This window comes from Pseudophryne corroboree, chromosome 2, assembly GCF_028390025.1.
Source record: "Pseudophryne corroboree isolate aPseCor3 chromosome 2, aPseCor3.hap2, whole genome shotgun sequence".
NCBI lineage: Eukaryota > Metazoa > Chordata > Amphibia > Anura > Myobatrachidae > Pseudophryne > Pseudophryne corroboree.
This window is the reverse complement of record NC_086445.1, coordinates 915,835,644-915,852,759: the sequence shown is the minus strand read 5'-3', so window position 1 is coordinate 915,852,759 and position 17,116 is coordinate 915,835,644. Positions and strand designations below refer to the sequence as shown.

The window sequence follows — 17,116 nt, the reverse complement described above, 5'->3', positions numbered from 1 at the left end:
TCCCCTATACAAATTTTATGCAAGCAAACATTCAATGGGACAATGAGTGGTTAAATCCTATTTGGCAACTCCAATCACGCGTGCCCAGTGCTCACATAACAATGGTATCTTCAACTATACAAGTACTCTGTACAAAAACTACAATACTAGCAAAGGTTAATTCTCAATATTAATCCTAACAATATTCTAATACTATAACAAAAAATAAAAATAACTGTGGTCACAGATGTGATTATAGCGATGAGCTGGCTGATTAGGAAGTTCCCAATAAAATTTAAAAACTTGCCTAAACTTACTGTCTAATTATATTTCCAGCAGACAAAACAAACTTTTAACAACCCTATTAGCTCATAACCCCATGGTTACCCTTTTAAGCGTTACTCATCCACATACATGATCATCCTTTGTTGGACTTTCTTTGGACACAGTTCAGTTCAGAATTAGTTGACTATCAATTATGCAGGATACCTGATTAGTCTTGGACTTTAGTGTATCCGATTTTATATTGTATATAATAAAATGGATGTAGCATATAATACTACAACTGTGGATACTATTTTGGGGTGTGGTATGCAAGGTCGACCACTATTGGTCGACAGTAAGTAGGTTGACATGATTTCTAGGTCGACAGGGACTCTTGGTCGACATGACAGAAGTCCAAAAAATGGGGTGACATTTTTAAAAACTCATGTCGACCTTTTGTTATGTCGACCTAGAACGTGTTGATCTAGTGTCCCTGTCGACCTAGAAACCATGTCAACCTACTTACTGTCGACCAATAGTGGTGGACCTAGAGAGTGTCGACCTAAGTGTGGTCGACCTAGAGAGCGGATACCACTATTTTGGCATGGTGTAGGTTAAATCTCACACTCCAGCATCTGCGTCTGTCTTCCTGTACACCCTGAGCCACCTCCGTCCCTCCCCTACTCTATGGGATGGGGAGTACCCAGTGCTGCCTCCCTGCTCCCATCTCTCCCTCTCTGGATCCAGCTGAACATCCTCACTTTGGTAGAATCTGCTCTTTTTCAAATATTTCTTTCCATTGTTTGTCACACAATGCAGGACGTCCTGCTCATGCCAAGTCCTGGCTCAGTGCTTTTCCTCTCTCGCCTCCTGCATGACACATGAGATGTGACATTGAGCAGCCGCTACTCCCAGCCTCAGATAGTCTCCAGATAAGAGCCCCTGGCCGCGCTGGTCCTACACTGCAGTGCAGCCCCTAACCTCTCCCGCTCTGCGCTGAATCCTCAAAACGCGCAAAAACGCACCGTGCGCGACACATTCCACAACCGCAACTACAGCAGCAACCTGACGCTCTCCAGCTGCTGTGTTACAGCAAGGCGTGGCATGCTGGAACTTGTAGTTCAATAGCAGTAGAGTTCTTGCAAGTGACCTAAACCTGCTCTAGGATATAATTGTGGACTAATTAAAAAAAATAAGCCTTTAGCAAACAACCATTTTAAGTTTAATCATGGTAGCAAATATTTTGCGATAATATTTTATTTACTTCACTATTAGATTAAGTTCTTGCTTTTAGAGCTAATTTCAGTAAATCTGGTGTCAAGGCTGTTGACATAAAAAATTAAAATCCCCAAATACCTGGTTTGTTAACACACACAAGACCCCTGAGATTTACATGAATGGTTTGCAAAATGACCATTGTCCTGCAAAGTGTGAAATTGGAGAACTGCCTACAAGTAATGCGCTGGATTTAAGCAGAATTAGATTTTCTGCGTTATCTTTTCAGTCGTCATTGTTTTAAAGAAACTATATATTATTATCTGGTCAAAATTCTTTTTTTTATTGTTGGTTCCAATACACCAAATTCACATTACAAACCGCAAAGAAAAAAACGTTTTGATTTCCTAAACCCTGTTTAGAAATGATGGTCCTATATTACAATGCTGGTTACATTAATTACTGCATAGTTTGAATAGTCTCAATTTGTATTTATAATATGGATGAGAACCTGATTTATCAGCCAGAGAGCACTTGCAATGTGCATGATATCAGTAAGGCAATTACAGCTCTCCAGGCAGGTGCATCTTAACTACTGTGCCCAAATGCGTGGACATGCTGCTGTTCCCAATTTATCACTGTGCGATACGATATAGCGATATCTTACATTCGTACTAGAAAAGGGTGTATGTTTATGTGCTGAAACTCCTCAAACCAGTCCTCATAGAACCACTCCTACTATATGTAAAATCGTATTTAATAGTAATAATACTGAGATAATACGTAATAATACTGAGATCAAAGCTACAACTAATTTGAGACTACTAACATTGCTCATAAATTTCACTGAAATGATAAAAACCATCGTTAAGGGAGATTCATTGTTTTTCATTTTGTAAATTAAATAATTAGCAATTATATCTCTCAGTATAGAGTCAATTGTTGCACCTTTGCACCACCTGTGATGGTGTAAGCTTTCAATGAGGTATCTAGGAGAGGTAACTAGAAGCACAATTCTGCACTATGGCACATTTAAGGCTAGGGACTTTGCACATAAATATCCCCTATTGTCTTTCTTGTACTAGACAGATTCAAGATAGAGGCTGATGACTTGTTTCAATTTCTGATGTGTAAGAGGAGTAATTAACTTATTTGAGAGACAGTGCAAGTGTCAGCTCTTTTTTTTGGGGGGGGGCGGGGGGGGGGTTCTTTAATTAACTTTTTATTGTGTGAAATATGTGCCCAAATTGAAATGGCCCTAAGGGGTATTCATCAAAGTCTGGCAAGAGATAATATTGTGAGAAATAAAGTACCAACCAATCAGCTCCTGACACTCTTTTTAAACACATCCTGTAACATGTAAATTAGGAGCTGATTGGTTAGTACTTTATCTCTCACAGTTGTATCTCTCTCCAACCTTTGATAAGTAGCCCCCTTAATTTTAATTAAATATATTAGTAAAACACATGAGTATATTAAAATTAAGTTTGTATTCTACTTATTTATTGTTATCAAGAATGATATGGTTTAAAAAAAAAATATTAGTGGAAGTATCCACTTATTTCATATATATATATATATATATATATATATATATATAACCCAACATGATCACTGCCCCCATAGTACAAAGTGTTCTGCTCCAAAACGTCCTACTTAATGTGTCATTGCATATATCTGTACTTCAGTCATTAATGATGTATAGGGGGGTGTAAAGCATCAATAAAGTAATTGGTAGTTATAATAGTATATTAAATGAGAAAATCAGCAGATTATTTTGTACTGGGTGGAAGAGGTCAAGTAATAGAGTCCATTTATATACGGAGATGACAGTATGGATTTATACTAGTGACTAGCATCAGTTTTACACTTTTTCACTTTTTGATAAATACAGGTTGAGTATCCCATATCCAAATATTCCGAAATACGGAATATTCCGAAATACGGACTTTTTTGAGTGAGAGTGAGATAGTGAAACCTTTGTTTTCTGATGGCTCAATGTACACAAACTTTGTTTAATACACAAAGTTATTAAAAATATTGTATTAAATGACCTTCAGGCTGTGTGTATAAGGTGTATATGACACATAAATGAATTGTGTGAATGTAGACACACTTTGTTTAATGCACAAAGTTATAAAAAAATATTGGCTAAAATGACCTTCAGGCTGTGTGTATAAGGTGTATATGAAACGTAAATGCATTCTGTGCTTAGATTTAGGCCCCATCACCATGATATCTCATTATGGTATGCAATTATTCCAAAATACGGAAAAATCCCATATCCAAAATACCTCCGGTCCCAAGCATTTTGGATAAGGGATACTCAACCTGTATTGCCATCAAGATGCCTCTTGATGTAATTTGCAGCAAGCAGATAGCAGAATTTGATAGACAATGAGAATGATGATTATTTATTGCAGTGGTTCTCAAACTCTGTCCTCATTACCCCACACTGTGCATGTTTTGCAGGTCACCCAGCAAGTGCACAGGTGTATTAATTACTCACTGACACATTTTAAAAGGTCCACAGGTGGAGCTAATTATTTCACTTGCGATTCTGTGAGGAGACCTGCAAAACATGCACTGTGTGTGCCCCCGAGGACCGAGTTTGAGAACCTGTGATCTATTGTAATGAGTGTAATATATGACTACATATTGTGATAAGAATTGCTGCTAACATGCAATTACTTAATGACCCCATTTAGTAACTGGACATGTTGGACTTGACAAAAATATGACAGCATCCAGTGAGCAACATCTAAATGAGGAGCTAAATTACGTCATGCGCAGATAACCTGTGCCATGCCAGCTACTGTGAAACTACACATCCCAGCATGCCCTGCCACAGAGCGACGAAGTAGCACAAATGTTTCAGGGAATACTGGGATGTATAGTTCCTCAGAAGCTGGAGTGCCACAGGTTGCCTACTCCTAAACTAAGAAATCACATTTGATTGTCACAGGAAGGCCAGGCTATAGTTCTTATGCCTGTTCATGTTTTTTTTCCTTTCACTTTAAATAAGGCTATTAGCTCAAATGGTGCAAAAAGTGAGCATGATTCTCTAGTGAGTTACATAGCAGTCCAGGTATATGGCTATGGACTGACACCCGTACAAAGACCTGCCAAAGAGGAATAATTATCTGCTCCAGCTTATCCCAATTTTTGCAACTGCAATAACTTCCTAGTAGTAATCAGCATTAAATGTACTTATTAATATTATATTTATAAATTCAGTACACGGTTAATAGAAACAGGGAAATCATGCGCCAGATATTATCATACTGATGGGTCTATTAAAGAACCGATTTATAGAGGACAGCTAACCTATGTTTTAGGCAAATATTATGATCAAACATTATGAATATGAACTATTTGGTGATAATAGCAACAGGACAATACAATACAGGGCAAATGCTTAGTACATGGGATATATTGTACAGGTTTGTGGATGTAACATTACATGTGAAAAGTACAGTCTAGAACAGTGTTTCCCAAAATTCCTCCCTCACACCCCAACCAACTCATGTTTCCAGTATTACTTTCATCATGCAGGGGTGGCATAGCGGGAGATATATCAAACTTTCTAAATGGGACAGATGGAGATGTTAAACTTACAAACCAATCAGTTTCCAGATATCACATCAAAGAATACACCCGATATATGAGAACTAGAAGCTGATTGTGCAACTTCTTCACTTGTCATCTTTAGAAGATTTGATACATATTCCCATAATGGATGTAGTTAGTCGACTTGGCTGGGTCAGTAATTATCCTACCAGTTTCCACAGACAGAAATCCAGAAAACATGAGCTGTGGGGGAGCATGTGTACTGATTTTGAGAAACACTGGTGCAGAAGATACTCTCTACTGGACACACTGATGCCTCCGGTAGCTGTAACCACAAATAAGTAGGTGGCACTCCTTTATTTACCTCTCCTAGAAAAGCCATAGACCTATCAAGGATTCCACGAGGACTGGTTTAAGAGATATAGGACACAATGTTTCATTCAAATGTTTATTTCATCAAGAACAGCAACAATCCAATATGTTCTGGTGTTTTTATATGGTCTCTGCTCATTACCAGTATACAGTTTAGCTTGTGTGATTGGTGAAGGGGGTGCGACATGGTCCCCTTTCATCAATATATTTGCCATGAGGAAGAGAAACTGCATAGAACACAAGGAAAACGTTTCCTGATTTGTGTCATTAAACCTCACATGACCTGTGAAAACAACTCCTTTTCTAGTCCTGATGTTTCACCAGGAGCTGACAATCAGTAACTCCGGGACAACAATCCCATCATTGTGCTTGTAGATAGTACTCTAAGTTCTTTACCCCTGACTGAAGAGTGGGCAGGCTATGCAGGTACTCATATTGTCACAGTTGGTACATCCCTTTATGCTGGATGATTGCCTATCTATAGTCAGCATATTTTACATTAACACATAAACAGCTCTTGGCCCCCTCTCATAAGTGGTTTTTGTGTTGGCTCCTTAGGCAGACTTTGGTCTCAGCATAGAGCACGCTATAATGAAGGTAGGAGTTGGTTTGGTTCTGCTCATTGACAGTGATCCAATGTAATATCTTTGGTGTGGCATTGGGTTATGGAGGCAATAGGGGATTGCACTTGCCAGCTCCTGTTTAAGTGTAATAAAGCATAGATGCTCAGCTTCTTATTCCTGAAACCTGAGCTTATTGCGGTAAAGAACTGCAACAGCATTTAACCTCTACTGATCCAGAGGCCTGCTGCTCATAGCACAAGAAACAGTTAACAACATGCCCTAATGGGCATTAAGTGGTATAATGGCTAAGGCACAATAGTGTCCACACACCATGGTGGGTACAGGGGACCTCATTTGTTCAATATAATACAAAAATATTCATATAATACACTGTGCAGACAGCACAAATCAGTATTCCCACATCACACCAGCTCTTTCATCATACCTCCAGACATTTGGTGCTTTTGCCCCTGCAAAGTTGGGGGTGAGGAATATTTGGACAATAATGACTGGAAAGGGACGCTTCTGGGAACATACACCCATAGCTGATGTCTACAATATGTACTGAGTATGAGCAGACCCGAGGCAAACACAGCACCCCCTTCCCACCTGCAGGTAACACCCTCTGCACTGTGCTGCACATTTAGGTACTAGGCACTTTAGATTTATTTTTTGCATTTTTGGTACTGCCCACATCAGGATCAAAGTGCTACAATGTGGAACATCAGGAGTGTCTCTTTGGCACACATTAGCTACCAGTTGCGTGACTTCCAGGGACAGTAAATTGGGGATGATTAGCTCATAACTGGGAATGCTTTGTTGTGGCTCAGTGAAGGCGTTAAGCTTGATGAGCAAACTGGCTACTGAGTCATGATTATTCTTAAGAAATGTTGTAAGATGTGTTCGGTATATACTTGGCACTGCATAACCATCAGTATGTACTTGGCACTACATAACCATCAGTATATACTTGGCACTGCATAACCATCAGTATATACTTGCCACTGCATAACCATCAGTATATACTTGCCACTGCATAACAATTTTTTTTTTTTTTTAACTAGGAAACCATTTCCCAGTTGCTGGCAATGCCTTTTTGTGCTACCGCATTGCATAGGGTTAATAAGAAATGTTCAGACTCATAAAGTCCAGGAACAGAATAAGTGCATCATGTTCACATTATCTCCCCAATTCATTGTCTCTAGTTTAGGTTTAAGTCAAGGTCACCTTTTACGCATGTTGCGTGAGGAGTGACATTCTATGTCAGGAGTCTGCTCTGTGTTAAATGGAGCACCTGGCACCCAACCTTCACATAATTACAGGGCATGCAACATTGCATAGTTATGTTTGGGAAATACTGATTTCTGCATCTGATTGTCCTTGCAATACAAGAAAACCCCATCAAAACAATAATATACATAAATGCCCACCATTCATGAAACAATAAGCAGCAACTCTCCCCACTACCTTTGGGCAGAAGAAAGGCTGAGTACATGGTGGAGGGATATAGATATATATATGGACTCACTTCTGCTGTGGGATAGTGCACCAGGGCCTTTGCACAAGTCCCTCTGAAAGTGCTTTGCCAAAGTGTGCTTGTCCTCCTGGTCTCCCAGGGATTCACTTGCTCAGTTTGTCTTTGGCTCTCGGCTGGTGGAGGCCCAGAATCTACAGAGAAGTGAGGAATTTGCAGAGTGGGCTCTATGGTCATATAATGTCTGTATAGTCCCTTGTGGTTCTCACATTTTTGGTTCTGAATTAAAGGATGCTGCTAAGGTGAAGAGAACCTCTCAATGAGTCTATCGCTTCCTAGATGCTGACTCTGGGTCAGTACCTCAACTGCTTTGTCTTGGGTTAGTCCCAAATGCTCTGCAGTGAATTTGGCCAAAGGGTAAAGGCTCTCTATAGTTTTGGGGTCATTGAGGAAGTGTGAGGTCTGGGAAAGGATTTCAGCAGCCTTCTCTTGCTTCAAGCCCAGGTGATCTGCAGTGAATTTGGCCATGGCATAGACACTGTCAGAAAAGTCCAGCTTGGGCTTCCCATCTGGTCCAGTGCTGTGCATCTTCATGTGGCTGATGAGATTTCTCTGCTGAGCAAACTTACCCCCGCACACCTGGCATTCATAGGGCTTCTCCCCAGAATGGATTCTCATGTGCTCTGTTAGACGGTACTGACGGGTGAAGCGCATGCCACAGGCATCACAAGCAAATGGTTTGAGTCCTAGATGACTTCTCATGTGACGTGTCATTGTGCCCCTCTGTGTGAACTTCTTCCCACAAATGCTACATGGGTAAGGGCGAGTGAGCCAATGAGTCTTCTCATGCTGGCGTAGGGTGGCTGGGTCTTTGTAAGATTTATCACAGGAAGAACACCGATAGGGCCGGATGATGTCTCCTAAACTTTGGCTAGACTTGTCTAGGAATGGGACTGGTGGGTCCATGCTATCCTTGTGGTACAACTCCTCCTCATTGTGTGCCTCCACATGGGCATTGAGTTGCTCACTGCTGGGGAAACCTTTCCCACAAGGAATGCAGACATACAGATTGTCCCCATAGCTCTCAGGCTCATATGGATGGTTGCAGTGGTATCTTTCTAGGTTAGCAGAGGGAGATGGGTCACCGCTGCTCCCAGTGTCTTCGCTGGTACTTTTATCATCATCTGGCTCATTACTTTCGAAGCTGGGATATCTGGGCTGCTGAGATAAAGGGGAACTCTCACCCTTCTCCTCTCTGTCCAAGTCCTTTTCTCTGTCACTTTCATCCACATAGTTTCCCATTGGCTCAGGCTTCATCCATTCAAACATCAGATCCCTATGGGGCATACTGGAAATACTGTTTCTGAATGGCTCTGGGTGTGGAAGTGGTGATGCGCCACTGCTGTCCAGCTTCTGGTAGGCATGGCTTTGGTCTTTATAAGAGCTAGAGTTGGTAAGGACACTGGCACTTACTGGAGGGCTGTCCTTTCTTCCAGGAATAGAGGGCTCCCTGCTATCTCCTGCGCTGAGTCCATCCGAGTGGTGCTGAGCAGAAGGGCGGCTTGGGCTTTTCTTAGAAAGATCCAGTCCACACAGAGGAGAGCAATGCCTTTCTGGCGGGCAAAGTCCATGCTGGTGCAACTGATTCCCCTGAGATACTGAAGCATAGAGCTCTCCACAGTGCGTATTTATGGCATTCACAGGCTCCCCTGCTGGTATGTCTACTGGTCTTGTATTTGAAGAGAAGCATGACTGAATGACAGGAGTTGTTGCTCTTAAACCCCTTCCAAGGCTCCCATAACCTGGGTAGCCAGCTGTCCTTACATGACAGTACTTCCCATTTCTCTTCAGCTTCTTCTTGCATAGAGACACTAGATCAGAGATCTGGAGGTAGCTGGCAGCTGCCAGCACAGCCCCAAAGAGCTGTTCACTGGTTGGTTCTGCATCCCCAAGTCTCCCTGTATAAATGAAGTCCAGGACAATCCTGAAAATGCTGGGACTGACCATCTCGTGGTCTAGGTTGATTAAGTTATCATGGACAACCAAGGACTTCAAGTAGACGCTACTAGCAGCTAAAATGTTCTTGTGTGCCCTGAACAGGGCATTCTGTACCACAATGATCACATCACACAGGAAGCCTTTAGTCCGCTGGCTGTTCAGCTGCAGGAGAAGTTGTCTCGAATGACTTGGTACCTCCATAGTATCCAGCATTGTGTTCAATTGTCCACCTTCAGAAACACAGACATATCATGAGTCATACAGTTATAGGTATGGGACAGGATTGCACATGGCACAATTGCATTTCAGGAGATAGAGAAATTACTTGTTTATTAATTACCAGTTATTTATATAGTCCACACATATTCTGCAACACTTTAAATTATTTGTTCATTAATTACTAGTTATTTATAGAATGCACATATTCTACAGTACTTTAAATTATTATAAAATACAAAAATATTATTTATCATTATTATTTATTATTATTTTATTATTATGGAAAACTATTTTTTTGTAATTTTTGCCACATTTATCAAAACCATCAAGAACCATGGGTACTTACAGTATGGACAAGTTATAGGAAACGTTTGCCTTTAATAAACGCAAACACTGCTGCTAGCTATATACAGGCTAAGACAACTATGAGATCTGCTATGAAGCTACAAGTCCTATCATGCCCTGCCAATCGCTGCCTGCTGAGTATTGTAGTTCCACTGTAAATAATGAGCAGGAATCTGAGGTGCTTAATCCCAAATTGTTAAAGTTACATGATTAGATAAAGATAATCATTAAACAGCAGCACCGCAGCCAGTGTCTGGAAACCAGCTCGGGTCTTGTCTGGGTGTATAATCACATCATGTCTATTGGCATATTGTTAGCAGAATCTAATTCTCCTGAATGCTGTCTCCCAGCTGCAGCCCTTGTTATCTAGATTTCAGTCTTAACAAGTCGCCTTCACAGCAGAAGAGAGATATTGGGATAACCCCGAAGGATGGGAGTCACCGTGTAGTTAGGTTCATGCACTTCCCCTGCTCCTGACACAAGTCCCATCTACAGACACCGGCAGCTACAGTAACAGGCACCTCTATACCTGGGTCTCAGCAGGGTATTATTCTAATACAAGACAACATCCATAGAAATCTAATAGTACAATACTGAGCTCTGCAAACCACCACCAAGCCACATCAGATCATGTCATAGCAGAGAAGTCAACTAGAGCCTATTCCACACTGCCAAAGTATCTCCAATAATTAATTCTTAGGCGACTGAGATAATAAATAGATTCTTCTTATTTTGTTTCTTTATATTGAGAGCAGCTGCTGTGGAGAGGCGTTAGATAGAGGTACAGCGCTGAGTACCTGGCTGGCAGGAGGCACCGTGCAGTATGACAGAGATCCTGCTGCTGTCAGTGTGAGGCCGTAGCAGCGGCAGCTCCCAGCCTTTCCTCCTCATCGCGTCTGTCTGTGCCACCTGAGCCTCTATACATCCAGCTTTTATTCCCTGCTAATATGGGGATGGGGGTGGCTACAAGCCCTCGTAGGCATTAAGAACATGACATCACCCTTTCTGCTCCCAGCTGCAAAACCCCATATCAGGAACCATCATTCACACAGCCATCACACCCCCTTCCTATAGTCTGACAGGTGTCCCCTATACAGAGCTGCAGGTTCCTCACTGCACCAGGCACCTCCTCCAACCATAGATCTATAGATTGTATCTGCACATATTACATAGATCTATAGACTGTATATGCACATTACATTATATATGTCACTGTCCTTCCGTTTACAGTTCTGGTTTGGGTGAAACTGCCTGAGATATAGATTATACATATTTTCTATTTATTATATTATCTACTTATATATATTATTTTACACACTCAGTTTTATTAGGGTTTGTTTAGTTATGTGATTGCAAACATTGCACTTGTATCATAAAATATGAGCCTGGCCCCAGTATTACAAGCGATTTGATATCCTCATGTCATGTCACTTGCACAGCCTGTAAAATCTGGTAGTCAGAGATAATGAGGTGTTAAGAAGTTTAAGAGGTTTTTAAAGAGCTGGATAGTTACTCTGGGGACTTTAGGATTAATCATTTCTGTCCCTGTCCAAAATGACCAGTCATCTGAATAGTTTCCCCCAAGACCCACAGACTGTGAGCCCCTGGGCTGGTCCCAGATTGATGAGCAATTTGTAAAATTAGCCTCATGTAATCCCCCAGATTCTCCTGCCTGTAATGAGCTGGGTGTACAGAGGGACAATTTACAGCTCAGAACACGATCAGTAACAGAAAGAAAAATAAAAGGATTCCTTCTGGATTATTGATCTGATAAGGAGGTGCAGGAGAGGGACAGTGAGAGGGCAAAGGAAACAGGTAGAGATCAGACTGAGTATGGGATTAGTAACAGCAGCTGTGCCTCTTTCAGCACGCTAACAAAATATAGCGATGAAAGTTCATATTTTCAATTGATTTTTTTTTATATATATATTTCATTATTAATTAGTAAAGGATAAATCTGCCACAAATGTACACAACATAACTCAACGGAAATCGTGAATCATTAGCAGATTATTTGCAAATGTTTAAACTAATTAACCTAATCATATAGGTGATTTACTAATTAATTACCATGTACTAAAGTGGAAAAAATAGCAGGTTGATTTTTATTTAATTTTTTATTTTCGTTTTAGACTAGGCGATCAGATGTCTGTGGAACTAATTTTGAATGAAACGTCGTTTGTATTAAAATAAACTATTTTTTTTTTTTTTTTGTTTAGCGAAAACCCCATATGTTGTATTGCGCAGGAGTATTGATTATAATTTTATCAGCTCTGCTTTTAATAAATAAATATATATTTGTGTGTGTGTGTGTATATATATATATATATATATAATTATAAAATTCGTTCACAAGTTAGACTGTACTACCTATAATAATAATAATAATAATAATAATAATAATAATATGTATCTTTGCAAGCGCTGAAACATGTTTAAATATTTGAAATTATTGTAGTAATATTAACTATACGCCAGCACAAACATTGTAATCAGTACAATGTTAAAAGTTTATTTTTCATTTAAATCTGTAATTTATTTATGTATTTTAAACATAATTTTGTAGTAGTTACTGATACAATAATTTTCTTCTCGGATTCTAGCACAAAATAATATTGTAGCCTTAAGTGTAGATATATTTAAAACAAAAAAACCCTTTTAAATATATTTCTTTTGTACTTACACAGATATTTGTTTTGTATTTAGACAGATTTTTTTTTTTTTCAACCTTTGATACGCAAATATTGCTGCATGCGATGTACATACAATGACAGATATAATGAACCTAAAGATACATTTGGGAACAGATTATTGTGCAGCTTTGGGCTGGTGATTATTATTTCAGCAAGTATATAGCAAATTAAAAAAAAAGTTTTAAATTGGAGGATTTGGAGAGCAAATGTTAATAACCCTTCAAATTAGATTTCTGCATCTAGATCAGGGATGGAGGGCCGGTTACTGCCCACTGCTGACTTAGATCTGCGGCTGTCACAGCAGACATGAAATTACTTTTATGATATGTTGTGCTGTGACTTTGCTGAGTTGCAGGACATTGTACAATAAGTTCTGTAATAATGCAATAAGCCCTTTCCACCTTCATCCTATTCTTCTCCCCATCACAGAATAGGTGACCAGCGACAACCTCTAATTAGTCACATTTATCACTTACTTAATTTCTTGGTCAATATTGATCATTTACAAAGATTGTCCCCATATAAATAAACCCAATCCACATCCACCCTGGGCTAGGGAAGTGCACATCTGATGTGTAATGTATGAGAGACGGCAGCTTGAAGGACAGGATGTGGCAGTCAGATGGGGCACATGTCATTTTTAGGAAAGGTGAGACCTTTTGCGTAAAGTCATCAGATGGCCATCAGCATTAACCCCTTCCATGCACCGCCATAAAGATCCCTACAGCAAGGAAGGATTAAGGACTGTAATGTAGCCCGGGCTGGTGTTATTGGAAGCAGCTGCTGGGCTGGGACTGCCCAAGTTGTACAGAAGCATTATAGAGACAGACATCTCAGCAGCACACAGCACAGGGTATAGGAGCAGATCAGAACAAGAGGTGAGCTGGACCATTCCCACACTCCAGGTGAATTACATTTATATCTGCGGTGCATCTACCGGCAGCTGTCACTGACATCCCCTAATCACACCTTCCCCTCTCACCATCAGCAATGTAACAAGCCGCCAGACATTGCAACCGCAAGCCAGAGCACCTATCTGTATTGTTTATATATATATATATATATATATATATATACATACATATATATATATATATATATACATACATATATATATCTATATATGTATGTATATATATATATATATATATATATATATATATATATATATATATGGAATTACATACATGGATAATGTGTTTCAAATTCACTATGTGAATACTTGGATTGAAGCTCATTAGCGGAGAGCGAGCCATTGTCCCATGTTGGTGATAGTGAAATGAATGCTGTCACATCACTGATTGCCATCACTATTCCTCTGCTTGCTGATGCTCCTCTTCCCCATCATTATCCTGAGTAACTTTCTCCAGTTCCTGGAACTTTCTGATGCTCTCTACTAGATGATGCTGCCTAAGTGGTCACCATGCCCCCCCCACCCTATGACAGCAGCCCCCCATTACCTGGTAGCCCAGTGGTGTCCGCACAGCTGATGTCTGAGTGAGTGACCATCCCCAGGATCTCGCAGGGCGTTGTGAGGATCCCTCTCCAGCTGCCAGCCTCCCATCCACCATGCCAGCCTTACTGGGATCCTCTGCCAACCCGCCTCTCCCCCCTGTCAGAATTGGTAAGAGGGCCCGGGCTCTTCCTATGGGCCTCTGCTATGTTGGTTGGTGCTCAGGCAGTAATGTAGGGGAGATAAAGGACTCTCTATGTGAGCGGAGGCTGTTAGCGCCCCATGTGATGTGTAGCTATATTAAACTACAAGGTAAAATCCAGGGCAGGAACTTCGAGTGACCCCAACTTGAACTTCACACACATCGAAACTTCTTCTTAAAGAGACAGTCGCCCTCACTTCCCCCGGCAGCCCTGTCTGTCCCTCCGCGCGAGTGTCAGTCCTCCGTGTCTATTCAGGACTCCCAGATTACAGCCCCCAGGGCCCCACTCATACACGTAGCTGGCCACGACACAGGGGGATTCCTGCCTGAGGCTTTCTACAGTGGCACCGAGTATCTCCAAATAGTAACCTATATCTGCATAGACCCCCTCACTGATCATTCTCTCCTAGACGGCATATAAAGAGTAACAGCCTGACACCCCCTCTAATGACTATGACTATACAACAGTCAATGCTATACTAAACTGAACGGGAAACATGGAGAACACAACACAGTAATTGAAATAAATCTACGTCTACGGAATACATGTGCATACATCTCTATAGTGTGACAGGCACCAGTGCTGTCCCTGTGCATATGGCATTACGGTGATAGTGATCAGTGCTGTACGGTGGCAAAGAACAGTGCTGTGTCTGTACATACATCTCTTTCATTATGGTGGTAGAGATCAGTGCTGTCCCTAAGCATACAACTCTATGACTGTGTGGCAGGCATTAGTGCTGTCACTCTGCATGTATCTGTATGATTACTGTGGCAGGAATCGGTGCTGTCGCTGTGCATACATCTCTATGACTATGATAACAGGAATCAGTGCTGCTATTCCTGTGCATATAGCGGAGGCATGTTACTGTGACTGGCAAACCACTCCAGATCTAATTAAGGTAATTGAGCGCTGTGATCCCATGTGCCACTCAGTGATGAGGCTAATGGAAGGGGTGCCACCTCCTGGTCCTGTCTGATGATACTGGCTGCCTAAGGTACATTGCCATGCAGTAACACAACTGTGATTACTTAGACAGGTATAATGATGAGACATACCTTTGGGATCTTCTCTGAAACCCATTCCCCGATGGAGGTGTCCCCGGGATGGCGTTCTCCTGGTCAGTCTTCTCCTGCCTCTATTCTGCTGGTACTGGGTTGTAGGCTTCTGCTGTCAGACACACCGCTCTCCGCTGCGCTGCTGTCCTCCTTCCTCTGCTCTCACACTGCCCCCTTGTGTCCAACACCCCGATCTGCTCTGTCTTATTATCACACACATAGGACAGACAGCACTGCCCTGGCTAATGGGTGACAAAACTGGTACAGTTCCCCCAGCCCCTCCCTCCTTCTCACCCACCAAAACTTCAGACAAGAGGGCAACAATCTAAATACAACAGTATAATGACATTGATCAATACATCACCTGCAGACATAGGAGACCTGAAACATGGGGGTTTATTTACTAATATTCGTGTTTTTGCCGTTTTTAAGGGTGTTTGAACTCGAATGGTATCGGGTGCATTTTACTGCAACTTTTTGAATCCTGATACGGTTATTCACTAAGCTGCCGAGTTTTGCACAATCGTTTTTTCCGATGTCGATGTGATTCGTAATATCAGGCAGTGTTTTACGGGAGTGATGAGTAAAACACTGCCTGACAAAACACAAGGAATCCCGGCCGGATCTGTGAGATCTGTGCAGGGCTGCATTGTGTACCTTAAAAAGTTGTTTAAAGTCTTAAAAAAATCTGAAAAAAATTGCGTGGGGTCCCCCCTCCTAAGCACAACCAGCCTCGGCTCTTTGAGCCAGTCCTGGTAGAAAAAATATGGGGGGAAAAAATGACGGGTTTCCCCATATTTCTTCAACCAGCACCGGGCTCTGCGCCTGGTCCTGGTTCCAAAAATACGGGGGACAAAAAGCGTAGGGGTCCCCCGTATTTTTTAAACCAGCACCGGGCTCCACTAGCCAGGTACATAATGCCACAGCCGGGGGACACTTTTATACTGGTCCCTGCGGCCCTGGAATTACATACCCAACTAGTCACCCCTGGCCGGGGTACCCTGGAGGAGTGGGGACCCCTTCAATCAAGGGGTCCCCCCCCCTCCAGCCACCCAAGGGCCAGGGATAAAGCCAGAGGCTGTCCCCCCCATCCGCCGCCCTTGGATGGTGGGAACTTTGCGGTCAGCGGTGAGGTTACTTTCGATCAACCTCTGATGGTGGGAACTTTGCGGTCAGAGGTTGACCGAAAGTAACCTCACCGCTGACCGCAAAGTTCCCACCATTGGCTACAATGGAGCGCATAGGCGCTACATTGTATCTGTGCCGTGTGCTGCCTGACAGACACTACAGGAGCACACAGCCAATCAGGAGAGTGCCACGACGTGGCGCTCCCTGATTGGCTGAAGGGACCCTCTTTGACAGGAGTCAGGGGGGGTCCTAGCAGTCGGGGAAAGGGGTCCCATGTGTAAACATGGGACCCCTTTCAGTGCGTGGTCGGGTTTCCGTTTTTTTTTTTTGCCAAGTACGTAGATTATTCAAAGGTCGGATTCTACCCTGGATTATGTGAGTATAATTTTTAACACAGGTACCCCTAGGATTCTACATGGAGAAGAGGACCGAGCCTCGTGGGAACATAGTTAAGTATGTATGTATGGAGGTGTGCATGTATGTAATAAACTTATACTGTCACGGTGTGTGTGTGTCCTGTTTTTTTGGGGGTATTTTTTTAGTAGTAGTACTACAGGTACCAGCGGGCCCGGTTTTCCACCG

General features: G+C 41.9%; 1 protein-coding gene across 3 annotated transcripts; it reads right to left on the bottom strand.

Annotated features, from left to right (window-relative positions):
• Positions 1–5,462: 5,462 nt before the first annotated feature.
• HIC1 (HIC ZBTB transcriptional repressor 1) lies at positions 5,463–15,511 on the bottom strand. Of its 3 annotated transcripts, none has more exons than XM_063956125.1 (2): positions 15,407–15,511; positions 5,463–9,665 (listed from the first exon to the last, which is right to left on the bottom strand). In XM_063956125.1, the coding sequence occupies exons 1-2, from the start codon at positions 15,429–15,431 to the stop codon at positions 7,735–7,737; spliced, it is 1,956 nt and encodes a 651-aa protein (XP_063812195.1). In that variant the 5' UTR covers positions 15,432–15,511; the 3' UTR covers positions 5,463–7,734. The 3 variants fall into 3 exon arrangements, with proteins under 3 accessions (XP_063812195.1, XP_063812194.1, XP_063812193.1); XM_063956124.1 differs by lacking the exon at positions 15,407–15,511 and adding an exon at positions 14,153–14,422; XM_063956123.1 differs by lacking the exon at positions 15,407–15,511 and adding an exon at positions 10,797–10,988.
• Between the last annotated feature and the right edge of the window lie 1,605 nt (positions 15,512–17,116).

What these genes read in the sequence shown, in the direction of transcription:
- HIC1 (XM_063956123.1), bottom strand. Translation starts at nt 10,890, where the DNA reads ATGAGGAGGAAAGGCTGGGAGCTGCCGCTGCTACGGCCTCACACTGAC. An exon ending in CGGTGCCTCCTGCCAGCCAG is followed by an intron (nt 9,666 to 10,796) that starts GTACTCAGCGCT and finishes GTGTTTCTGAAG; the next exon opens with GTGGACAATTGAACACAATG.